Below are 26,139 nucleotides of genomic sequence, written 5' to 3'. Positions count from 1 at the left end.
AAAAAAACGTATTATGTGGCATGACTAAATACCGCAGATGTTAATGAACATCACGAAAGCAGTCTATGTCTGCGCCGAAGCATGTCATGTGTGATCAATATACATAAACGTAAGGTATTGTTCTTGTTTTCTTTTTTAAAAGGAAGGTTCAAAAGCCCACCAAAGTACGTCGTTTATCGATGTAAACAAAGTCTGTAGGAACACAAGTGTTCCCAGAGCCCTTTCGAGTAGCTAAGCGTTGGCTGCGTCTCGTTTCGTTCGTGGAACTGGTAGTGATTTTCACGGAACTACATAATATATGCCGAGTCTTGATGGTCCTGCGTATTGAATGTTCTCGTTCCTAGTGGAACGTACAACGTTTTCTTCTCATTTCTTTTTCTTTTATTCTTTAAACATGCTGTGAATGAAATCGGCGCACTTGAAGGGCTGTCCCTGATGAATGCAACCCTTGTTTAGTTGTTCTGGCACTAAATTCGGACAGCTTTCAATAAGACCTAATACAAACCTTGTAATTAAGAACATTTCTCTCTCCATTAACAGTAGGCTCTTATATTCTTTTTTGCATCACTCTGCATATTCGAAATGTTTCAGAACTTTAAGAACTATTTTAAATGTTTGTTGGTGTATTTTTTTTACGTTGTGTTGGTCCTGTGCCTTTCCCATCGTGTTTTGCTGTGGAGTACTGAGCAAAAGTTGTTTTTTTTCGTGTCCATTTTTTACATTTAAACGAATTTGTCGTGTAGTAAGCAAACGAACTTAATTAATAATTACTTAATTAATGCACAGACAGAGTATTCGTGCATATTGAATTAATTCTAGCGGCACGCACTCTATATTAAGTTCACTGACTTTATAATAAACTCATCCACAGCAGACACCAGAACGGGTAAATGTTTACGCATATCCCTCCCATATATTCCACGTGTAAAAAAATATATTACCCACGTAAGCACATTATAAGGCCAGCTTACCATTCTGACAAAGAGTACGCAGTAATAACGTCGAAGTCTGGGTCAGTTGGTACATGACGCTGAGGCAAAAACCAGTCAAAAAGACGCCGGACAAGGGGAAGAAGTGACACACACAACGACTGGAAAAATCCAGTCGTTGTGTGTGTCACTTCTTCCCCTTGTCCGGCGTCTTTTTGACTGGTTTTTGCCTCAGAGTACACAGTACTATGAATCGTGCCCCCTTTTTATCTAAACGCAATAATATCTGTTGCCTCCAAATCCGGAGAACCTCGTTATATGCGGAAACTAAAATTTCAGAGCTACATTTACGCGGTGGCAATCGCCACCGAACCGGGGAAATGAAACTCGGGTGGTGAGAATAAATCCGTAGGTTGCTCTTTTCTGGAAGCTTAAATCCAATGGACCAGTAATAAGTGAAACGGTTCTTCACTCACATTATAGAGACCAGTTAATTTTAGTACTTCAGATGTCAAGCAAAGCATTCAAAACAACGATTATTAAACACCCAGACACTGACGTGTACATACGCGGAAACAAGCAGATTGAGCTGCAGTCACTAATAATGTATACATCTCAAAATATTTAAAGAATGGCTGCATTTGCCGTCTCATTAAGATAATTCCGTCGGGAAAGTTCTTTTTTCTTTGCTTTAGTTTACTTATGTGCCGCACAGTTATACCGATAGTCTGTATTACTCTTTTATTTTTTCTTAAATTGTGTCAAGCAATCAAAAACAAAACAAAAATATTTCTCCCCCAAACAAGCGCGAGACAGCTAGAGCTAAATTAATCGTGCTAATTCGATTCAGGAATTGACGACTAGAACACCACTGACCAAACAGTTTCATCCTTTGATTACACATAAGTATTGCACAGTACTGATTTGACTTCCAAATTAGTACTGTGCATCAAAACAAGCGCCAACGTATTCGATTAGACAGGTCGCGATGGGCGAGTGAGGTTTTCCCCGATGCGTTTCTTCAGACATATGGCCTTGCAAAATTAAGCCCCCCCTCCCCCTACGCCTCCAGAAGCATTTTACTAGGTGTTGAAGCAGACCATTTAAATCTACACTTTGTTGCTCGTGATGACGCCCGAGCCTCGCATTACCCGTTCAGTAGCGCACCTGTGTGCGCGTGCATTGTTGCACTGCAGACTCACCCGAGCTTCTCGTTGATTGTCGACGGCGACAGGTGGCACGAATGGACAGCGATCACGTGACCCCCTCCCGCGTCACCGCACGACGCGCTCCTCTGCCACCTCAACACGACCATCACCCCGAGTCAGTGCACCTGGCACAACACATTCGCAGTGCCCACCGACGAAGGAGCACACACGATCACCACTATCAACGAACGCAGAGTCTCGTACTGGAGCCGCCCTTGAGAACCTCCACCAATGTGTCCTCAGAGATGTGCGCAGGGCGGCCTACTCGAGACGCGGCCGTCACGGAGGAGCTGTACACAGCCTAGGCAAGAAGCTAGCCGGCCCGCCGCTCGCACAAGCGACGGAGCATCTACGATCCGTCTCTGTCTTTACGAGCAGGCTCGCTGCGGCGACCGTTGACCGTACGATGTAACAGCGCAGGCGCCGCGCTCCCTCGGCTGGGGCACCGGCTTTCTTCGACATTCACGAGCCGTTTTCATCACCCATATCGTCACTCCCGTCACTTGTTCGTGCTTCCCTTTTTTTTTTTGTTGCTTTCGTGCTGCTACGTCAGAAACGTCAGCGAGACTCGTCGCGTGAAGTGCGAGGCGCTTTTCTTCACCACCTTAAAAAGCGTTCCGTACAACAGCTGTTCCTCCTCGCCTACCGGCTGCCCTACCCTCTCCACGTGCACAGCTGCGCGTCACAGCATTCTGTTGCAAAAGGCTCTCAAGCATTGTTTTGGCTGCTTTGTCCGAGTCTCGTGTCAACCCCAGAGATTGTGCTTTCTTTGGTCACCATTCTGCTTTCGCCTGCATTGAGCTTAGCGCCGAATGTGGACGTCTGCGCGGGTGCGAGTGCTTATAAACGTGGAATTGGAACATCAGTGGCCTGGCCGTCTCAGAAAAAAAAAAGGGGGGGAAGATTGCACGTGTGCGAAAAAATGGTCCGCGTCTGAGTGTTTGTTGCTATAGCGTAACATGTCAGATGGGGACGTTGTGTGCCTCTCTTTTCTGTTTTACGAAGGCACGACTACGCAGGCATGACTTCAGTGGAGCAATGTCGTTCTGTCTCCCATTGTCTAGATTTAAGACTTAAGCTAATTTTTTTAATTGTAAATTTGGGTAGAAGGGCGACACACTGGTAGCATTATGCTTCGCCGAGCGAAATATTAATCTTTTAGAGCTCTCGCCGATGAAGGTCGTAAATACGTCGACGAAATGAAATAGTGTTACTCTGGTTGTTTGAAAAGCGAACCACGCAGTATGGTTCAACTACGACGAGAAATGCGCTTAACGCATGAAGGCCTTTCACGCTGTGGCACGCGTCCGCTCACAAAGCATGTCCCGCGTCATCTCATTGTTTCTGATCGCCCCATTTTGCCTTCGATTCACTCAATCTTCTGTTTCACAATTTACGCTATCGCCCGACATGGTCCAACACTGGGAATCATGCGCCCACCCGCCTGAACTACCCCTGCCGATCGTATTTAAGGAAACACAAGACAATATTACCGGCGATCACACACAAGCAGTATCAGACGATTTCGAATCAATAAGTAGTTTGTTCATCCACACTCTAATCAGCAGTAGTGTCGCAGCAATGTTAGGGTGAGGTAAGAGTAGTAATCAAAGGCATTGGCGCTTCAAAATGCAGTAAACAGTTTGGAACTTCGCGTTCACCAATGTCATCTTTCTTTTTTTTTCTTCTTCTTCAGGCTTGATGTACGTCACGCGTCCATCCGCGTTATGGACAGGTGGCAATGGATGAGAACTACGCAACACGTATGTCGATGTAAGAACGTTAATTTGATGCCGATTTTTCACTCAACTCGAGGCTTCCCTCGCCCACTCTATTCTCTGGCTTTTGTAAGGCCGAACTTTGTCAGTCTCCAACTCAGTTCTTTGGTTCCACTGATCAACACGACCACTCTTAAGAAGCTGCACGTAACCCTGCAACCCTTGCCTGAAGATGCCCATATAGTAACCCGGCGAGGAAACGAGAAAAAAACTTCAGCCAGTTCTCCGCCCTGAAAACCATCGTACAGGGAAGCTGTAAGAGCGTCATCATCATCATCATTATCATAATCATTTCGTTTTATTTAGTTCATTATTTACTCCCCCCTCCGCTCACGTGACCTGCGCGGCTCTTAGTGCTACCAGTAGTACTACTACTACGACGACGACGGTACAGGGTATACTAGGGCGGCATCGCTGTAAAACTAACAAACAAACAAACAAGCAACGACGAGCATCTCAGATGAACCTGTCGGCTTCGCGGTCGGCCGAGCAAAAGGTCGCGGTTAAGGGAGCAAAAGTCTCTGGAGCGAGAGAACGGCAACACACGCACGAGGCAGGCAGCAGCGGCGGGTGGGGAGAGGCGTGCAGAAGACGCGGCCTTTCGAACGAGACGGGCCACGCTAATGCCCCCTTCGCGTTGCCGCTCCGGCTTTGCGGAGCCCGAACCGGCGGTCACGGGAGAGGGAGGCGGGGATATGGGGAGCTCCCGCAGCCGCGGTGTCGGAGCCACCTGTCCGATTCCCACGCTGCGCCCTTTCACGCCAGGCTCGGGAAGAGAATGGAAGTTGTTGCTGTTGCTGCTACTGACTGGGCATCAGACGCTCCCGCTGAATGGTGGTGGTGCTGACTTCTTCTGCCCTCCTCTATTACGCCCTTTCACCTGCTCCTTCCTCTGTCATTTCGGGTCCGGCCTTCAATCCTCTGATCGACCTCATTGTTTCCCTCGTCAAAGTGACGGGTACGGACAGGTTCGGGGCTCCCATTTAGGGAGGTCCGCACGCAGAGACTGACAGCGCCTTTCACCCCCAGGTTCACTCGGTGATCTTCAATCGTATCGAATGAGAAAACAATGCGTTAGGGAAACGATGTTGGAACACGGTAGACGAACAATCACAGCGACGACGTGTATACTGTCGGTCGCTGTGATTGTTTGTTTCGCGGCGTGCACAGTGTTTCCACCATTGCTTTCTTTTTTACTTAAACGCGATAACTTCATATTTAGGGGTTTATTTGATGACCTCTCTTCACTTTACGCAGTTATATAGAGGCTATTTTGCTTTAGAATAAAGAAGTCTGTAGAAATCACCACTGTAAGCGGCCCTTTCCTTTGGCCCTGGGCGCTAATCTCCATTCAAGATTTAACCACTTTCTTCCGCATTTCGCGTTTATGTTTTTTTTGTATTATCAGCGCTGTAACTTTCCAAAGTAACAGTATTTTGATGTAGCCCGGCTGTCTACATTCTTCAGTAATAGTTCGATAACAATCTTCCTTGGCGCTGCGAGTGCATTAAAAAGGAAGACTCACTCGGTAACTATCCAGGCAGCTCTCGTTTATTCAATCACACTAATCGCGTGACTAGACGTTCTAGTTGGCTAAGAATGCCGACGTGGGCTGAGTTATACCGTCTATATTGAAGTACAAAGCAAGAGAATATACCTAGACTAACGCAGTGCTGATCGGCAACTATAGCGTTTACCATTATTACTAGGCTAATTCTGCCGCTGAGGACACACTGACTGTCCAAATGGTTGGCTGGAATATAGGGCATTAGAATAAAAATCACCATCTCCGCTAAAGGGGACCATGAGGCGATGCGAAGCAGCGTTTCGGCATGTCGAGCCCGCTTTTCAGAGGGGAAGTGGAGAGGGAGAAAGTGAGAGAGGGCGGAAGTGGGAGAGGAGGTATGTGGAGAGGGTTCGCGCGTGCGCAGTAAGGGTGGTCACGCCGCACACCACCACCACCACCACTGGTTTGAACTCCGCGATAAGGTGCTTCGCATCTAATAATACCCCTACTGACGATACAGATGCTACTGTGACTAAAAACATTTATAGAACTCCAAAGCGAGGTCAGTGGTTATTTCGGTTTACATAAAAGACACAACTAACATGCACAAGTTAATGCCTTCATTAGCTTTGTTCTATATTTCAATGCACTATGGCTAAAATAGCACGATTTACAGAAATGCCTTCACACCACGTCGCGGTAGGATCCTTTACTCACGTAACAACTTTTCGCGTGCGCAGAAGAGAGATAGTTATCGACATTTCGGGTTTCATCGAACAGACTCAACGTTTGATTGACCTTGACCTTATCGCGTCTGAACAGCCGGACTCGGTATCTTTCTATAAACAGACCGACAAACCATTAGGCTGGAATACTAATCGATCTCGTTTTTTTTTTTCGTGTCTCTCTTCCTGCCCTTTCTGATGCGATGCGCTCGTTCAGCCGAGCTCGAAACTCAATTTAAGTGTCCGTTCAACCTTGCGAAAAGCAAGCGCGGAGATGATCGTTGTGCCCATCCAAAGGCAATTCGTGAAGTTAAACTTGCGAAAGATTTTGTTTGTCCTGGTTTATATAGAACAGCTACGCTACTTAGTCGTGCAAATAAATAAATAAATAAATAAATAAATAAATAAATAAATAAATAAATAAATAAATAAATAAATAAATAAACAAATAAATAAATAAATAAATAAATAAATAAATAAATAAATAAATAAATGCGAGGAACAGTCCGAATAACTGTATGCCTCGTTTGTTTTTGTTTTTGTTTTTTTGGTGCATGGCATTGTTATTTATCTCGTGAAGTTGATATTTTATTGCTTAGAACTTCTACGACGAATACCGGTGCCCCCCGGGCACATTTTACTTATTATTTTTATTTTACCCTCAGGGCCAAATTGAATTACATATGGGAGTGGGCTGTAATATAAAAATATTGAACAAGAAGCAGTCAGTACAGTTGATTCATGAAAACAAAGCTCTATTGCACAGTGTTAGCTAGTACATCCCAGAACCCAATTATGCCATGTGAGGTAATTCATCGAAGGGCCTAGTCATACAATGTTAGCTAATGCATCTCGGAACATGTGGTTATCGTTAATACTGGTAACAATGTCACCGGGAAATCTATTACGCTTATTTGACGTATGAGGCGAAAATGAATTAAAGAAAGTTTTTGTGTTGCAAAAGGGAATGCCTGTTTTGTGATGATGATCGATGCGGCGGGACACGTGCTATGCGCGACGGAGTAGCTGGTCATGCAACAAAGCATAGCGATACATCTTGTGAAATAGTGTTAAACGAGAAACTTTTCTGCGAGATGTTAAAGAAGGGAGCGCCGGAAAAGTTTTATTGGTTGAGACACTCGCAGTTCCGTTATAATTAGACAATATATAAACGAACGCAGTTATTCTGGACAAGTTCAATGGAGTTACTGGAATTTCATAGCTGGGGTAGCACACGGCTGTAGCATATTCTGATTCAAGCGTATTAGTGTCTTATAAATCTGCAATTTTAAGACACATGGAGCGGTGTTAAAGTCAAATCGTAAATTGCCAAGCGTGCGGTTAGCATTGCTAATAAGGTATTGAATTAAATTAGCCGCGATCAGGGCCAATGCCGAAACCATCAAGCCAATCCGGAACGGATTGGCTTGATGGCTATCAACAATCACTCTTACACGGTCCAACGATCGCTGCTACACGGTAAAAACTAATCCGGATTTGGTTTAGCGCCGACGTCAGTGAAGTCGCGATCTGGGAGCTAGATCGCGATACGCAGATCACGATCGTCTTGATTCCGATAGGGCTTGATTGCGATTGAAAGTCGTCACTGCGCAGCAGAACCTAATTCGGATCTAGCCAAACGCGGATCGGCCCTGATCGCGATCAAAGGTGTCCGTGTGACGCCGGTATAAAACTCGAGCCACTCAAACACACGTTGTGGGAGTGCGGCACTGCCATCGGAATGATGGCAGTTGCTCCGAAGACCCTGCCGTCGAGGTGGGGGCCACCGCTCTGCGCAGCTCAGACCTCGGCATCCAGACGTGGGCAGTCCAGCAAGCCCATGAGGCGGCGTTGAGGCAAGACCTTCACGTTTCCCCGTGGGAGACCAAAGCTCGGGTCGCGCTAAACCTTGCCGGACGTTCAATAACGTTACATCCATCCATCCCGGATTTTCTTACAATTAAACATGCTGAGAACGTAGATACAATTAAATCTGTTAAGAACATACTTCTAAAATGAACAGAAAATTTTTTAAATATATTTGACTAAAACGCGTTCTCGGGCTAGTTGGTGCATGGTCTGAGAAAAATTTGGAGGAACAAAGAAAGGAGGACAAGAAAGGACAGTACTGGTGCCACTCCTGTCTTTTCTTGTCCTTGCTTCTTTGTGCCTCCAAATTTTTGGTGTAATATATTTGTCGCGTGTCGCAAGAGCAGGGTTTTGTGTGATGCGACTATAGGCTGGGATAAAACCTAAAAAAGTCGTCAAGAAGAAGAAGAAGAAGAAAGAAAAACTAAGCGTATAAGGCATAAGGTCTATATAGTGCGCCGTTGACGATCCACCGCATTGCCGTTCCGCGCACGTCGCCCGTAATGTCACGCCGCTCGGCCCTCGACCAGAGCTGGGGGGACGAGGAAACGACGTGTCGTCTTCCGCCACATTACTATGACACTGGCCACGAGAGAGACGCGTCGCGCTCGCAGCGCCTCCTCTCTTTCGGTCTCTTCCTCCCCATTCCTCGAGCAAATTTGGCGAGCTATATAAGACGCCGCAATTAGTGACACCTTGTTTCTTCCTCCTCGACGAGTAACTGGATCTCGTTTCATGCGCACGTTATGAGACGGAGATAGGTGGAAAGAGGGAATCGGGAGGAATGGTTGTGAGGCTACCCAAAGGCACGTTCGGTTGGCTACCCTTCACGGGAAGAAGGGATAATGGGGTTAAAAGAGAGAAAAGGAAGAAGAGAGAGAGAAAGAGAAATCGAGTTGTGCGCACTTCGACAGCTAGTGCACGCCAAGTCCATAAGCGGTCGCAGAAAGAAGAATTTGCTTTCTCATCTGCATCCTTCCGCACCTTCCCATCCTCATTTATATGCTTCGGTTCTTGGCTCTTACAGCGAATCCTTTTATTTGCTTTCTAGCCTTTTTTTCCCTTGCTCTCTCTAATTCTGCCTCACAACTTCTGGCAGGGTGTTCGGTAAGTTGCAGAAATAATACAGAAATTAAGAGGGCCATCTTCGTTTTTTCTAACAGAACAAGAAAATGAAGAAGGCCTCGAGAAAAGCGCGGACACGCAACTTGTTCGTTCATACAATTTCTTTTTTTTTTGTAATTTTTGCGCGCATTATCAATGAAATAATCTCTACACATTCTTGAGACTACAGGGCAAATTTTTTTTTCGGCACACTCCGAGCACTCGTAGCTGTCGCGCATGTAGACTGGACCTTTCGTTGAAGATGCAATAAAAGCTGCGGGCCGAAGGTCGCGGGATCGAATCCCTGCCGCGGCGGCCGCATTTCCGATGGAGGAGAAAAAGCTTGAGGCCCGTGTGGTTGTACTTAGATGCACGTTAAAGAAACCCAGGTGGTCGAAATTTCCGGAGCCTTCGACTACAGCGTCTCTCATAATTATATCGTAGCTTTGGGACGATAAACCCCAACAATTATTATTATTAAGGTGGAAGCGTCAACCCACCGTTGCAGCAGTGATGTATTTTTTATTGTTTAACTGCGCCGCCTCATCGCTGTAATGAAAAAAAGAACAAAAAACTCATCGCTTCTAATTGAAATGACAGACACCTATGCGTGACTCACGCAGTTCTTAAAGAAGAGTTAAACACGTATTGGTTATTTTATCATCGTCATACCGTCTAACGCATTACTCTTAAGAGTTTGTTGGAAGGCTATAGAATCACTGAGCGCTTCTGGACCATGGACTCATTCTTCCCAAGCTCTCAAGGAAACGAGGGTCTTGCTTCAATTCAGAGCACCGTTGGCCAGCGTGACTAACTTTGCAATGGGCGCTGATAATGCTTCTTTTCATCTCCTTACCTCCTTGTTTCTTTTTCATTCTTAACTCCGTTTTGCTTGCTTAGGGTAGCAAACCGTACGCTCGTATGGTAGGCTTCTCTACCTTTCCTTTCTCCTCCTCAAATGTCTTATTTCGCTCGTATGCTGCACAGGTATTAACATGAGTTTTATTATTACTATTTTTTTTAACGGACATAGCAGCCTGACGTCTAGAGCGGTAAACGCTGAAAACCGCGGGCGTTTCTTTCGCGTAACTTTTAAGTCAGTCGTTCCAGCAAAAAAGTTTCGACTTGTTTTAGAGACGACGCGGACTCGATTTTATGCTTGCCCGTCACTCATGATAAACCTGCATGAACAGACTCGCTCTTCATTTCCTCACTTCGCCCACTTCGTTTCTCATTACTCGGAAAGGACCAAAGCAAAGACGGCGCTGGGAGCGAGGTGGGAATGGTGGGGTATTTTTTGGCAGTGTGCTTTCTCTAAAATCGTTTTCGCCATTTCTCTTTCTTTACATTTTCTTATGAAGTAATCACATCCGCGGAACCCAACAATAAACCACCAAGCTGTGTCCCTCGTCTTCAAATCCTGAGTTAAAAAAAAGAGCAATATGCAAAAAGATTAAAAAGCAAGCTGGCGTGCGGACGGAATGAAAAGAGAGTGGCAGTGGTAGTGTGTGTTCACGGAGATCCTGCCGCCGCAACGCGGACCACGTGTGTTTGTTTCTCGAAGCAACGAACGCAATCAAGATAGAAGAGAGAGAGAGAGAGAGAGATACAAAGAAAAGGAAGAAAGGAGGAGAGAGGGGAATCGGTCGCACTCCTCCATTAATGAAGTTGGTCTCCGGTGGAGCGGAGCTGAATATTTGATTTCCTCGGTGGCTTGCACGCAACACCATGAGAAGCCCCGCTCCGGTGCAATCTATCCGCAACCACCAGAATGATGCTGGCTCCTTTCTTTATTGTTTTCTATTTCTCAACTTGACTTTGTTCATTTCTACTTCTTCACATCTTTCATTCATTCTTCGCCTTCGGTGCTCTCTGGAAACTCGCCCTCAATGTGGTAAAACAAAATTAAAAAATAATAATAAAACAAAACAAAAAAAAGAGATCGAGCGGCGTCTGAGCCAGGTCAGACCCGGTAAACAATCCGGGCTTTCAAGTAGAGGAGAGCGTGGAAAAAAAAAAAGATATTCAAGATTGAGATAAAGAAACCCAACGAAAAGAAAATGTCTGAGGAAACAAAAACGTATGCACGCAGGTAAATTCTGCGAGAGCAAACGCTATTTTCATTCCGTTATGGCGAAGTAGCGGCACGCCGCGTGTAAAAAACTGTCGGCCTCGAGCGGTCGGAGTAAATACTCTCTCGAGAGGGAAGTCGGAGCAAGTATAGATATATAAAAGCTGGCGTGAACGAAATGGTAACATCGTCGTCCGGGAGGAAAGGCGAGTGGTAAAGAAATATAGAGACACAAACGAACAAGAAAGAAAAGCAAGAAAGCGTGGTAAAAACGTTAAGGCAGGCCGCGTATATGGCGAGGAGTAATTCAGAAGCACTCTGCCCGAAGAGCCTAATGAGAAAACGGGCGCCCGCGAAACGCGCCAGTTTTTCCCGACGCTGCTCTTTCTCCCTCTGTTCCCCGTCGCGTGGATTGCATGAGAAAGAAGCCCCAGGTTGCAACACGGTGACCGTGAGTTGCTTACACTGCGAGAATGCCCTGCATTGCGAAGAAGCCGAACACCGCCACTCCCGTCTACGAAGTCGCAGGGTCAGGAGGTCAAGCGAATTTTCCTTCGTCTCTTTGCGGCCTTTTCTTCTACGCTGCCAACCACCCCTTTCCCACTCCCATTTTCTTTAGTTTCGGTTTTGCTTTTGTCTCTTGCGGTTTAAGCCGTCTTAGCCGTCTGTCTCGACTACAGATTTGCGGGTCGAGCGGGAAAAAATATATATCTTGAAGTTTTTGTGAGAGGATAAGCAATAGGGGAACAAGCAAGGGTAGCGCTCCCTTTTCCTCGTCTCCCTCATACTTTTCCCTTATTTTTTCGTTAGGTAACCATGCTTCACAGGGAAGCAGTACGACCAGATTCGTTACGTCACCCTCGCATGTGGCACGGGCACGCCGGAGAACCTCCTCCTCGGTGCTATGCCAGCGTGTGTGCTGCCAATACTCGTGCTACATTTTGCACATGCGTGCCATTTCTTAGTGTGTGCCTGTATGTATGTTGACAAAAGAAAGCGGTAATAAACCTTGTTTCTTATTCTACTTTCATCATAATAATCATCATCCGTGTCCACCACAGGACGAAGGAATTCTCCCGGTGATCTCCAATTTACCGTCTCTTGCACTAGCTTATTCCATATTATTCCTTGAGAAAGTATTAATTCCTCTTCCCCTTAGCGCAGGGTAGCAAACCGGATGCTAGAATCCTGGTTGACCTCCCTGTCTTCTTCTCATGTTATTATCTCTCTATTAATTTCATCCCCCAAGCAAACTCCTTCCGGCCTCTGCTGCGTTTTACTTTCCTTGGTATCCATTGCATTGATTTAACAGACCACCGGTTATCTGTCCCACGTGTTACGTGACCAACCCAGGTCCATTTCTAAAGCCTAATGTCAACTAAAATATCGGCTATAGCCCTGTTTGTTTTTAAATCAATTGCACTGTCTTCGTATCTCTTAACGTTACACCAGTCGTTTACCGTTCCATAGCACGTTGCGCAGTCCTTAAATTGTTGTAGACTTTTTTTTTTGTTTTGTTTTCCTCTAAGTTTCAGCTCGATATGTTAGCATGGCAATATATAATGGTCCCCTATACAAACGCACAAAGTGGAAGGTTAAACAGTGCAAATTTCAGTAACTTTTTTGCCACATGCGTCAGCCTTTCCCTAATGGTTTGCGGCCGCAAGTGACCTCGACTAGTATTAGCTTCCTGCGATCGCAGTGACATGCAGTCAACTAGGCATCATTACGCTTTCGCATTCTCTTTGTGCCGCTCGGTTCGAACTCATCGATCGTTCAGTCCAGTTGGTCAGGACGTAACCGAAACAAAGCCCCGAAGCACTCAGCTCAGCAACGAAGCTGGCAGCAACTTTGTTCGCATCGATCCGTTGCTAGAGACAAAGGGAACATGCAACGCGTCCTCGCTGTCCTTATGCCCTTCTATTTATTTACGATTGCGTGACTCTCAGTTGTCTGTACCTTAAGACGATCAAAGTTGCGTATATAGACTGTCTTTTTTTGTACTCGCTCTAAGAAGCGACGCGTCGCTTAATAATGCCGAGAGTCACGCAAGGACAGGACACGCGCCGATTCAATTTTGAGGAAGCGAAATAGAACAGCTCTCTCGTTCGTTGCTGTTCCTTTTTTTTTTTTCGCCGCGTTGATCCTCCTTCGTTCAGCGTTCATTTCATGGAGAGCGCATGCATGTATAGGCGCTGTGGCGAATTTTATCTCACGACTCAGCGTTCGCGGCGCTCACTTCATACTGAAGCAACCGCACAATCGAGTGAGTGAGTGAGTGAGTGAGTGAGTGAGTGAGTGAGTGAGTGAGTGAGTGAGTGAGTGAGTGAGTGAGTGAGTGAGTGAGTGAGTGAGTGAGTGAGTGAGTGAGTGAGTGAGTGAGTGAGTGAGTGAGTGAGTGAGTGAGTGAGTGAGTGAGTGAGTGAGTGAGTGAGTGAGTCATAAGTGCATACTAACGAGTGAACCTTGAGATATCTAAGCGGGCGGCTGAACGAGCAAGTGGGAGTTACCTACGGCGACTGAGGGATTCAGTGAGGTGGGCGAGCAAGCCATCTGTGATCTGAGCGGACGACTGAGCGAATCGGAGAAGTGGCATTCGCTCACTTGCCCGGTGCGTGACTCAGAGTGAACGACGCGCACAGAACGAACGAGTGAATCACCGTTTCTACAAGCGAGACAGTATTCGACCGACAGAGAGTGAATTCCAGCGAGCGAGTGAGAAATGAAGGGGCCTTAAGGAGGGAGTGATCGAGCCACCAGAGAAACAATCCCCACACATACATGTACCCACAACCTACTGAGCACAGCATTCCCCAATCTTTCCCTATCCGGCATCATCTCTCCCTCTCTCCCTCCTTCCCGCGGCGCAACCGTTCCGAACGGGAGAGGTCGTCGCGTGCGTCGAGTTCAATTTGCGATCTCATTCGTCGCCCGGTTCGCCTTCCTTTTGTGCTCGCGGCGGCGCGCGCCACTCCTGCTAATAGACGATACCCACGCGCTCCTATAGCGTATACATACATATATATATATATATATATATATATATATATATATATATATATATATATATATATATATATATATATATATATATATATATATATATATATATATATATATATATATTCTCGCGCGTGCAGAAGATTCGTGTGTAGCTGGCCCACGCTTTCGTGTACGGGGATTCCCGGAAGAGCATAGTGAAGTACCCGCACCCATTTTGCCCGCTCCAGGCGCCACTGTGTGTACCGACGCGATCGTATATTGAAGAAAATGGATGTGGCTCGCACTCCATATCCTGTTTTCGCGTTTTGTGAGCCGCGGTTAAGTGTGGACTGGCGTTGACGCGAAGCGCTGCGTTCGTTTCGAATATAGCTCACCGTTCCGCGCAACTTTTCGCAGAGGCTGTCAAAAAAAAAAAAAAAGCCTGATACAATGAAAGAGAGAGAGAGAGAGAGAGCTATCGCAACTCGTAATCAGACACGGAAACCTGGCAGCTCGTATTAATAGTATTACCAGCAAACGTGGTGCTGATCACAGCTCATACAAAAAACGAGCCGACCAATTTGAAGGTAATCACGTTATACATCGCTATACGGCCTTCTGAAAAGAAGTTGGTCGCGTGTCTGCGGCGCAAACGCTTCTGCGGTTCCCGGAGCGGTATACCTCAGTGGGTGTATAGCGCAGCGCTGCTGAGCTCGAAGTCGCGGGTTCGACTGCGGTGGCCCATTCGAATAAGCATGACAAGCAAGAACGTTTGTGTGCTTTGATTTACGAGCCCGTAATGGAATACCACACTCTAAGAAAAAAAATAAGTTCGCCTTTTGCTCTTTTTTCGCGACTCACGACATGACACTTATGCAAATCCGTTCAAAGATACACGTTAACTCTCTTTTGGAGAGTCGCGCCTCCGACAACTCTCTGAAGGGAGTGTATAATGATCTCCAAGACAGAAAGGGAGTTTATATAAGGCAATTCAGGACTCACCAAACAGAGTAACAGGCAATCATATTGTCATTAAAAGTGAAAGTGGTATTTATTAATCCAAAGCACCACACTATGGTGTTCGCCTCATAATGATATCGTCGCTCTGTCTCGTAAAACACCGAAATTACGGAACGACGAGAGGCTCCACTGTCGAAAGTGGTCCTTCGGCTCCAGTGACTCAATGACATCGTAACTGCCTAGAAATTGGCTCACGTTATTCATTTTTCATTCACCTGTACTGAAAATGTATGCTGTTTGTTATTGTTTTGTAAAAAAAAATTATCTATGCCCTTGTATTCTGCGCTGCCTCACTGTTAGAGCAATGTACGGGGACAAGACCTGTGTCAGGCAGGCAATGTTCTGCCTTTATCCTTTGTCATCCAAGGCCCTCGCTGTCTTAAACAATCCCGAATAAGTAAACAAATAAACAATCGGTCACCACTGCAGCTGACTGTCATTGTTCAATAGCACTTGTCGATCACAGCAAACAAGACCAGTACAACCCTTTGTGAAGGTCTGTTGTCCATAAGAACGGCAAATGCGACTGCGTCGCTCTCAGCTGTGATGACTTAGGGGTCGACATTCAGGAATGCTTTCTTCTGAGAAAGGTTTACCGTCAAAGCTCGCTAGTGCTACTGCGAATGATCGTATCTGTACAGTATAGTGGACTAGGCTAAATCGAGACATTCTGTAATTCAGGTAAACTAGATGCCGTAGGTGCAGACATACTTTTAAAGTCCTGAACATTTTGGATTAAGAGTCAATCAAATACCACAAGTCCCATACTTTAAGAAGGATCAGATAAGCGAACATAAAAGCTGCATAAAAGTGCGAGCTCAAAACTCGGCCTCACCGAGCACTCGAGCTCACGCATGCGATAGATTCCAGTCTTGCTTACCTCACTCTCAGACTCGTAGTTAGTTGCCGACCTTACCTCGACCTCGCATCATTTCAGGCATAAAAAGTCGAGCTCGTGAGATGAGGACCCAGAGGGGTCACCAGTCTTTTGTCATACTCAAGTGCCTTCCTTGGCTCAAGACCTGAATCAAGCGGAATATCTTGAGGGGCACTAGCAGGTTCATTCTTAAAAACGATTTTTAACAGCAGGAAATTATAAAAGAAGGGCATACGAAAGAAGACAATTTCTTCTTCAAAATTACACCCTGCTCGCTGAACTTTCACGCTGAGAGCACGGACTCGCAGGTCAAGTCGGTTTTCATTCTTAAACTTTTCGCGCGACACTCTCAAACCATCTGCTGGCGTGCTGCGAATCTCTGTCGAGCGTTGGACATTGTTTTCGAAAAATCACCTGCGAGACCGTGAACCTTATCGAACGAGCTCTACACAGGATGGACGAGGCCCATGTGACTGCCAGATATCAGAAGCTCAAATCGATAATAATCAACTGACGTTTCAGCGGGGAGTGTTTCTCGCATCACACGCGATAAATAGATTCGAGTGTACTTTCAGAAAGCCGCTGACGATTGGCGTGCCACCTGGCGTTTTCCAGAAGTTACCTTCTACATTCGTTTCGCGTCGAGGTGTTAGTCATCTTTGCATGTGTAGTAGGAAACTGTAAAAGGAAAAATAGGCCTACCAAAATAATCAGACTTTCACTGTGGATGTTGGCATCAACAACTGTCAACGCTGAATATATGCAAGAAGGCTGAAGAGCGACAGTGAAAACACATTAGAGCTCAGCGAGTGCCAGAATCTGCTCGCCCCAAGCTTTTTTTCAGTTCGTCTCCCCGGACAAACATCGATCACTGAAAACGCTGCCTGTTCTGGTGTCTCAAAACGGTAGCATCGAACCGCTCGAATCAGATGCGTCCCGCAAACAATGGTGGTTCGCATATAGAGTGGTCGATCAAACATCACTGCATGGTCCTCTGCTTTGGTATTCTGAGTACCTTCGACGGTATCCCTGACCGCAGAAAGAAGAAAAAAAACGAAAGTCGAATTCATAGCGACTGCTCATTGTTTAGCGTAATTGAACCATACGGGAGAGATATCGTGGGAGTCCACGCATCGTGCCGGTAAAAATAATCACTGTGTTGATGCCGGAAAGTCCGAGGTGACTTCAGCTAAACAAACAAAAGACATATGTTCAGTGAAATATGGAGCACCTGAAGTGATGAGAAAACGTTGAACACAGGTAACGCTTTCTCCACTGCGGCCCTGACGAAGACTAACAATGGCGTAGCCAGGAGAGGCGGGGGTGGGGGATCAACCCTTCCCCCCCTGAAAATTTTCAATTTCGCATGTGTGTATATACACGCACACATACAAACGCTCGCACGAACATACTTAAAGTATGGCTGAATCATTTCTAGCTACGCCCCTGAAGACCAAGACCACTTGTGGAGGCGTATAGGCTCCAGTGAGATTTCTTGTTCAGCGATCCCTCACCCCGTCAGCTAAGCAGAAGAGTAAGAGCGTACAAGCAGGCCGAAAAGATCATCGGCCGTGCCAAATATCCGAGGATGACGATATCTTTTATATCCTCGAAGCTATATTAAAGCAACGAATGGCGACCTCCCATCCACGTGTGCCCTTTATGGTCAGATAAGGTGTCCCACTGCTAAGCTAAAGGACGCCGGTTCGATTCCCATCCGCGGCTTCTACGTTTCGATGGGAGGTGAGATGCAAGGACGCCAGTGTGCTTAGTTGAGGTGAACGGTAAAAAGAACCCCGTGTGTATGACTTTAATCCGGGCTCCCACAACCGTGCCGCGCCTCTTAGTAATATAGTATTGTTAAAGCAAAACTGCTAGCCGGCCTAGTTGGAACGAATTCATTGTAGTACTTGCGCGAGAACAAACGGGGACGAAGAAAGGAGACACACGGACAAGCGCAATCTAACAACTGATTTATTTTTGAAAAAAGCGTTTGCTTAAAAGCCCAACGTGATCTGCGCGCTTCCGCCAGAGAGCACACACCTTCCGCGCATACAACAATCAATGGACCACAATTCCCGAGATCATCGCGTCCACACACACACACGAAGCACCTACATCGACAAAATGAAAAGGGAACGTCATTAAAGATACGCGGACAGCGTATCCGCGTATCTTTAATGACGTTCCCTTTTCATTTTGTCGATGTAGGTGCTTCGTGTGTGTGTGTGGACGCGATGATCTCGGGAATTGTGGTCCATTGATTGTTGTATGCGCGGAAGGTGTGTGCTCTCTGGCGGAAGCGCGCAGATCACGTTGGGCTTTTAAGCAAACGCTTTTTTCAAAAATAAATCAGTTGTTAGATTGCGCTTGTCCGTGTGTCTCCTTTCTTCGTCCCCGTTTGTTCTCGCGCAAGTACTACAATGAATAGTATTGTTAAACAAGCGATTTCAGAATTTTATGATTTAGCGATAAATTTGTAAGTCCGGACGTTTGTATTGAGGACGTGACCTTCATAATCATCGTCGTCAGCAGCAGCCTGTCATTTCTCCACTGCAAGATGAAGGCCTTTTGTAATGGTCTCCTACCCACCCTGTCATGCGGAAGCCCATTACATTCTACACCTCCGAATTTCTTAATTTCTTTGCTCCATCTAACCGTTGGCCGTCCCGGTCCGCGCTTCCCTTCTAGTGGTATCCATTCCGATGTTCTAACTGACCATCTGCGGTCTGTACTTCTCGTAACGTGACCTGCCCATTCCCATTTTCTCCCCATTTTTTATATATACTAGGACGTCGGCTACCCATGTTTGTTATCTGATCTCCACCGCTGTCTCTTGTGGTTGCCACTATTAAACTATGCCTCTTCAAAGTGCCACTCAGTAAAAGAGCAAGCAAATTAAATGTCCCGGAGACCCCAGGGCTCCTTCGAGTAAGTATCTTCGACACAAATCATGGGTATTGGAGGCAAAGATTACGATTTATTTAGGCGAATGGTTTGGACCTGCGTAGCCAAATGATACCAGCCTTGTGAATTACAGCGCGTTTGTAATGGCTTCGCCGCGCTGCGGATCACACTTTGAAGCTACAGGTATCGCGGCGCTAGAGAGATTGTATGAACTACAGGGACTATATTCTCACCTCCCTAACTCACCATCGTCGTTCATTACTCTTATGCTTCTCTTTTCCCCTTCACCAGTGTAGAGTAGCAGGCCAGAGCAATATATCGCACAGGCCGGCCTAAATGCCTTTGTGTAAATAATTCTTTCTCTCTCCCTCTCTCGCTACGTCGTGACACACTAATGGCCGTCAACTGGACACACACATTGAATCACACGTATCGCTCAATGATATAGGCAGCTGCCCCACTAAGCGCAGTCAATTGATTCTGAAATCAGCAAGGTAATTATTACTATTTTCTTTTTCGTTGTGCCGGCACACCATGCGCGAGACCGAGCAATCCCCACTAAAAGTCTTACGCCGTACACATGTTTAAACATAATCTATATACAAAAGAAAAGCCAGAAGAAGCGCAGTTGGGCATCAGTATCGTTTCTTGAGGACGTAAGTCTAGTTAACACGAAAAAAAAATATCTGTGGTGAAGCCAGGTCAGGTTGCTGCATTCAGCTGTTGGCACGAATGCTGTGAGTTGACGTACTATGTACTACAGTACTATGTGTCCTATGCCGGTACTATAGTACTATAGTAATACAGTACTATATCACTATGGTAGTATAGTACTATGTGTCCTATGCGTAAGGTACGTGCCAGCCGATATACGTTCCGGCTTACCTTGTATAAGTATACATTGTGTTAAGGCACTGCAAAGTAAACTTCAGGCTGCAGTTATCTAATACTTCACCCGGTACGAACGCTGAAAGTTTCCATTTGCTTTAACTTTTGTGAATTGTTGCAATGTTGTTGTACGTAATAATATTGCTGTTGTTAATGATGGTGATGATCTTAATTACCGTTCTTTTCGATAGCGGGTGGCGAGAAGCAACCACCTTGTCTGCTGTGTAATCAGACCTCACTTCTTGTTGTGATATGTGCATACGGCCTATATTTATTTATTTATTTATTTATTTATTTATTTATTTATTTATTTATTTATTTATTTATTTATTGTCTGCGCCTCTACTTCAGGGATGTACTGTTATATACGTCTGTAATAACTGCGGTTACATCATACTCCTACCTATATTTTATACAACAATTTGTATTTATTCAGGTTGTATTCATTCGGAGCAATCATTAACTTAGCATTATAACCTTCTAGCCTAAAGACCATGAAGGTGGCGGGAAAACTTTCCTTTTCAGTATATTATGTAAAAAATGACCGAAAAGCCAACCAGGCATCAAGAAAAACTAAGGCCGTCCTGCCTACGCAAATATAGAGGCTTTTATGATATAACAAACGTGAGCAGTCCATACAAAATTTGGCTCCATTGGCAGTACACCACCATGATTTCCCGGCCATGTTCCGTGCATATTTTTAGCGGTCGTTTTGTACGAAAGGGTGAAAAAAAATTCTATTCATGTACTCGTTTGGGAGTTCACCAAGTGATGCGTAACCGTTGCGTGTTACTGGAGGTAGCGTCTTTCCCTGGAACGCCGTTTTCGGGTGGCGTTGGCATGGCGTCTTTCATCTTCTTTCTGTACTCGCGGACAACTTTTCTTGGCAACGAAGCGAAGGCTACAGAGCCAAATCATGCGTGTCCTACCGCCAATTCATCTTGTTCCACAATTGCGTCCGTATTTTCTACGTGCGATATAAAGACTACTTCTCTATTTTCTATACGTATCGCTTTGAGACAGGCCGCAGCGCACCCCAGTGTGATATTCGTATTTATTTCACTTTATATTTTGTCACTTTGTGTTTTTTCACGCGTGAGAAAGTCCCGCCTTTTATGTGTACCTCAAACGCTAAGCGTCGGCTGCGCCGTTATGCAACGCTGATTGCGCGCAGCCATCACTTTCCACGATGGTACCGGGCGCGAGCCAAACCGGACTACTTCGCGTAGGAATACATGTGCAGAAGCTCCACCGTTCATTGCCGAAATCACCCTTTTCGCAAGTGGGATTTGAACCAACTATTCGAAGGTTGTGGTTTCGGATTCGACTGACGGAAGAGGTGATTTTTCATCCACTTTAATTCCTTTCAATTTAAGAGAGAATCATTACACTATAGTTAAGAAACCGCAAAATAATGTCTCCTATGCTTTCCTTGGCTTAATTGTCTGTCGGTTTCATTAATTGGCTCGGTATGTTACTTATAGTGACTTATAGTGACTTTTGTCACTCGACTTATAGTGACTTTTGAAAGGGTTTGCAAGCAATGCGCAATACAATATTCAGCGGTTCTAAGATCACATATGTTTAAGAGCTTAGAAGGGGCCTTGGTAGTGTACCTTTTTTCTAGTGTAAAAGTCTAGTGTAACATCTTTGACGAGTGCGGAGACCGTCGAGATATATATATATATATATATATATATATATATATATATATATATATATATATATATATATATATATATATATATATATATATATATATATATATATATATATATATATATATATATATATATATATATATATTGTTTTCTGTCTGCAGGATACATAAGCGGTAGTGTATGCCAACATGGAAACTCGTAAATGGTCACCGCAGCCATTGCAGGTCACCAGATTCCTTTTCATGAGTTTAAAATGTTATGTAAAACCCGACAATGCATCCTGACTGCCATCGAGTGATAACGATATCAAATACCGAGCAGTAAACAAGCACAGTAGGTCACGGCTGAGGGTGCAATGATGTGATTATTCGAATCATGACATGTCTTGAGGAATTGCGCCGGTAGACGTCGAAATTGTTTTGATACCCTCAACTGTTCACAGTGTTGCCCCCTCAAACTACCGGCTAAATCTTACTAACCTGCTACACGACATCTGAATTCACAAAAATACGTGCTTATTCGCATAAGGGATTTTTACCATTGGCTGGCTACCTTTGATAAGTACAACATCAGGATTGACTAGAACTTTCTCTTACGAACAGTTTCTACTGTAAGATTTTTTTTATGAGGACGTGCCCTGACATTTCCTATTCGTAAATACTGCTACAAGTTTAATAAGACCATGTTGTGATTTCTGTAATAATGTTTTAGAAATAATCGCATTCCCAGTGTCCTGTGTCAACCATTGTAACTCTCGATGAACTTTTCTTTCTCCCAGTGCAGCTCAGCAGAAAACTGCAGGACTGTATTCGTATGCAAAAAAAAAAAATTGACTATAGAATTGTTCGTAGGAGAAAGCGTGAGTTAATCCTGAAGCTTAGAATAACAGAGAGCTGAGCTAGTTGGTAAGTATTCATTCTAAAAAGACAGGGCGTGCAAACACGCCCTGTCTTGTGTCCTTGTTTGCACGCCCTGTCTTTTTAGAATTAATCCTGAAGTTTGGTATATCATTGGCGAAGCCATCTAGCCAATGGCAAGGAAGACTTACGAGCAGAAAGCTTTGCGAATCTCAACCTTCAGCTTTAAGCGACTTATGAAAGCACAGGCTAAAAGCGTCGACTCTGTTCCTTCTTCCTGACTGCAAGGTTGCCAGGCGGGCTCAGCCAAGTCGACCTCCCTGCATTTTCCTTAAGGCTTTCATCTCTCGATATAAAATGGCGTATTGTTTCCTCAAGCAACACCAGCCTACATTTTTTTTACCGCTAGCATTAGTTAGGGTTGAAGCTTATTCATATTCCCTTCACTGTCTTTAGTTTCGGAGTTCGTCAAGCGCAAAGTGGCATCTCAAGCAATTCTGGCCTGTGGTTCGATACACTAGTGCCTTATAAAGAAGGGCTCTATTGCTTGCCATTTTTGTCGCCTAAACTACATCATAAATTACTCCATGACATTTCTTCCCCTTTTCATACTCTCACTGTTGGGTAGTTGAACGTAAGCTTGTAGCTTTAAACGGTTGATTAAACTGCTGCTTAAATAAAAACCCAAAATAATTTCGTTCATTTTACCAACAAAGCCGCTGACATCTCGTCTGCAAGAGTATCAGCAGTTTAGCATACATCAGCGGCTATTTCAGTACCGCGTGTAACTGTAGTCTGTATTTAATAGAAGCACGAGAATTGCTTCCATGCGTCTCTAGAACTAACTCTTCCGACGATAGGCTGTTTTAGCAGTGACGGTAATACCTTAACGTTTACGCTTTGGTATTGCCGCTAAGTGTTAGATGTACAGCGATCCGAAAACGCTTCAGCAGCGAGAGTTGCTCGTTGCGTACGGCTGCATGATGAGACGATTATAGTTAAATGACTGATACAGGTCTTGCAGATTCAAATAACGACGTACCGATCACAACGGTACGGTATTTCCGTACTTTACCGTACGGTAAACCGGTACTGCTAAGACATCCTGATGCCGCCGAACATTTCTCGCTTCGTACCCAATGACTGAGAGACGTTATAATGCGAACGACGTGGACATCGAATGCTTCAGGGAGCAGCTAAACAAGATGGTCGCAGCAAATTCATGTTTAACTCAAGTCACGATCTAGCGGACAGCTTCGAAGCCGTGTTTTCCCCACGTGTGCCAGAGTACGCCTGTGTTGGGTAAGTAGGAAGCGTGGTTTTCATCGACTGGTTTGTAAAGGTACACTTCCGTTACACCCATAACCATCGTTAACTTAAGACGCTAACTTGCACGTGTCCTTCGTAGGGTTCACAAGCGGCGTCTCCCCTTCCTGTATTATACGCAACCGCGACGAGGCTCCCCCACCAATCCAGCGACGATGACGCTCGACAATGACGTTCGCCACTAGGGGTCGCCACAGCGGGCTTGGGTGTGCGCGCCAGTGGCCCACATCTTGGCGCTGTCCCGTTTCGGGCTGACCCCCTTTCTGTCTTCCCCACCGACCATCCCACTTTCCACTCGGCTCCCTTCCTCGCTCCCTACGACTCCTCCCCTTTCCCTCGACGGGAAACGCGTCGCGCCGCCTCACTCTCTCCACTGCGGCGTGCTCCGTCACCCGTCCAAATCAGGACCGTCCGCCGCCATGTTTTGTGCCGGGGGGAAAGTTAATGCGGGCGACCCCTAGACGAGCGCTTCGAGCGGACCCCCGCATTGCGGGGTATACGAGCGGCCCGGTAGGTACAAAAACAGGTTGTTTTCGCGCTAACTCCATATTTCTGCCTTTATCGCACTCTACTAATTCCTTCGTACTGCGTTTTCTTTTTTCTTCTTTTAGTATGCCCCTGAATGCCAGAACAAAATATGTGGTGTCCATTCTACAAGCTCCTGGAGCTGCCAAAGTGAGACGAAGAGACCCGGACAGCACTACACACTGTATAGCCCAAGACTGCCGAATAATTTCTGTTAAGGACAGCCAAGTATCTGAAAGAAGACGACTGTGAGCGCGTTTTAAATATACGCATAAGAAACAAAGTTTTCGAGGAGAAAATTGTGTCAGGGTTATTCGAGAAGCATAATCGGCAGCGGCTGAATGTTCTCCCATGATTTCGGTTTCCTAATTAAATTGACATTATAAGGGGAAAGAAAGCACCTGGTCAAGGTCGAAGTTCCGGTAACTATAGTAAGGCATTAAAAGAATTGTAAATGTAGACAACTTACCCAGGCCCGTTCATGCCCTGGTCGAAAAGGTTTCCTCTTCCGACCCCCAGAGGCATCTTGGCCTTGCCTGTTGCTAGTCAACCACTTCCAAGACGAACGTCGAAGCTTCTTCTAATGGCCGCCTAGAAAGCCGCGATGAAGAGTCCCTTGCTCGCCTCTTATATTGCGGTCCTCTTCTTCAGGGTGAGGCTTTGAGTGTCGGGCTCCAGCCTCTCGATTCGAAGCCGCAGGGGCCCTCCTCGAGATAGCAAAAACTAGACACGCTGCCGCCGCCACCACCCGCCTTCACCGTGGTGGCTCAGAGTACACCTAGACGCGTCGACGCTTCCATTGAGGACGACGGCCCGGTACGCAGTCGTCTCTGCCGTCCAATTCTGGCGGCAATCAATTGCTCTGCAGAACGGCTACGAATAGACCCGGTCCAAATGCCGGCGACCGCATCGGGAGGCTCGGCCCACCGGCTGCGTCTCTAGAGAGTTCTGGTTAGTTTTCCCGCGACTCTTCTCTGAGAAGAATTGCACCCACGGACAGTCAGTCGTCTGGTGGACAGAACGCAGGGCCGGTGGCACAGCGGACTCGGCTTCTTGATTCGCTCTTGGCGAACCAAAGCGATCGCGGCCCGTGCACAGGGCCGGTCGGACGGCGCCGGCGGACCGAAGACAGCGCGACCGGAGTCGATCTGAAAAGAGCCGCTAGCCGCCGGAAGGAGGCGAAGGAGAAGAGGACGACGTCAGGGGAGGGGGGTAACGCAAGGAAGAAAAGAAGGAGGAGGGGATAGTTCTCCCCCGCGCGCTCACGGGGATCGCGAAAAGAAGACCGATCGACGACGGAGAGGGCAGGGCGATCGGGAAAGACGCGGAGGGGGAAAAAGGCGGGCGGAAAAGAAAAGGGAGGATCGGGAGAGCGCGAAGCATGTGGCAACGTCGGCGCGGGGGCGCCGGCGCTGCTGGAAGCGACGGCGGGCTTTTTCCGCGCAGCAACGGCGTCGCCGAGTTCGGCGTTAGTTCGGTGCGTGGCGACGGTGCGCGACGTCGGCGAGGAGGTGGGCCGCTGATTGGGAGAGGAGGGGTACCCCCGCCGAACCTGGGGGCGGAACCGGGGCTGCGGTCAACGCGCTGCTGTCATTGGGCGAGACAGCCGGTGACGTCGCGGTCCGAGGAGTGATGAAGGTGGAGCCACGTACGGGCACCGCGACGAAGAAGTCGCGCCGCTTTTTCTCCCCTTCCTCTCCTTCCAGGCTGTAAGGCCTGTCGGTGTCGCGCGCACCGATGGAGCGCGCCAGAGGGGAAGCGCGAAAATGGCGCTCAGGTAAGGAAAGAAAGAGGTGCTCGCGGCGAAGGGAGGAGCAGCGACGGTTGGCCTCATCCTTTCCTCCTCACCGCCGTCACGGCGATCCTCCTGTCCGTCGCCAGCGCCGTTGGAGGAGCGCCAGGAGA

General features: G+C 46.4%; 1 protein-coding gene across 2 annotated transcripts in view; it reads right to left on the bottom strand.

The window, feature by feature from the left end:
- The window catches only part of LOC119383575 (vesicular glutamate transporter 2), a 223,497-nt gene extending 198,096 nt beyond the window's left edge, over positions 1–25,401 (bottom strand). Inside the window, exon 1 of one of the 2 annotated variants that reach the window (XM_037651804.2) lies at positions 24,704–25,401. In XM_037651804.2, coding sequence (XP_037507732.1) covers positions 24,704–24,759 — 56 coding nt within the window. In that variant the 5' untranslated portion in view covers positions 24,760–25,401. Of the gene's footprint in view, positions 1–2,131; positions 3,020–24,703 lie in introns of those variants that run through there. The other variant, XM_037651803.2, reaches the window with a different exon arrangement.
- Between the last annotated feature and the right edge of the window lie 738 nt (positions 25,402–26,139).

Source organism: Rhipicephalus sanguineus, chromosome 2 (genome assembly GCF_013339695.2).
Source record: "Rhipicephalus sanguineus isolate Rsan-2018 chromosome 2, BIME_Rsan_1.4, whole genome shotgun sequence".
Lineage (NCBI taxonomy): Eukaryota > Metazoa > Arthropoda > Arachnida > Ixodida > Ixodidae > Rhipicephalus > Rhipicephalus sanguineus.
This window is presented reverse-complemented; position numbering and strand designations above follow the sequence as displayed.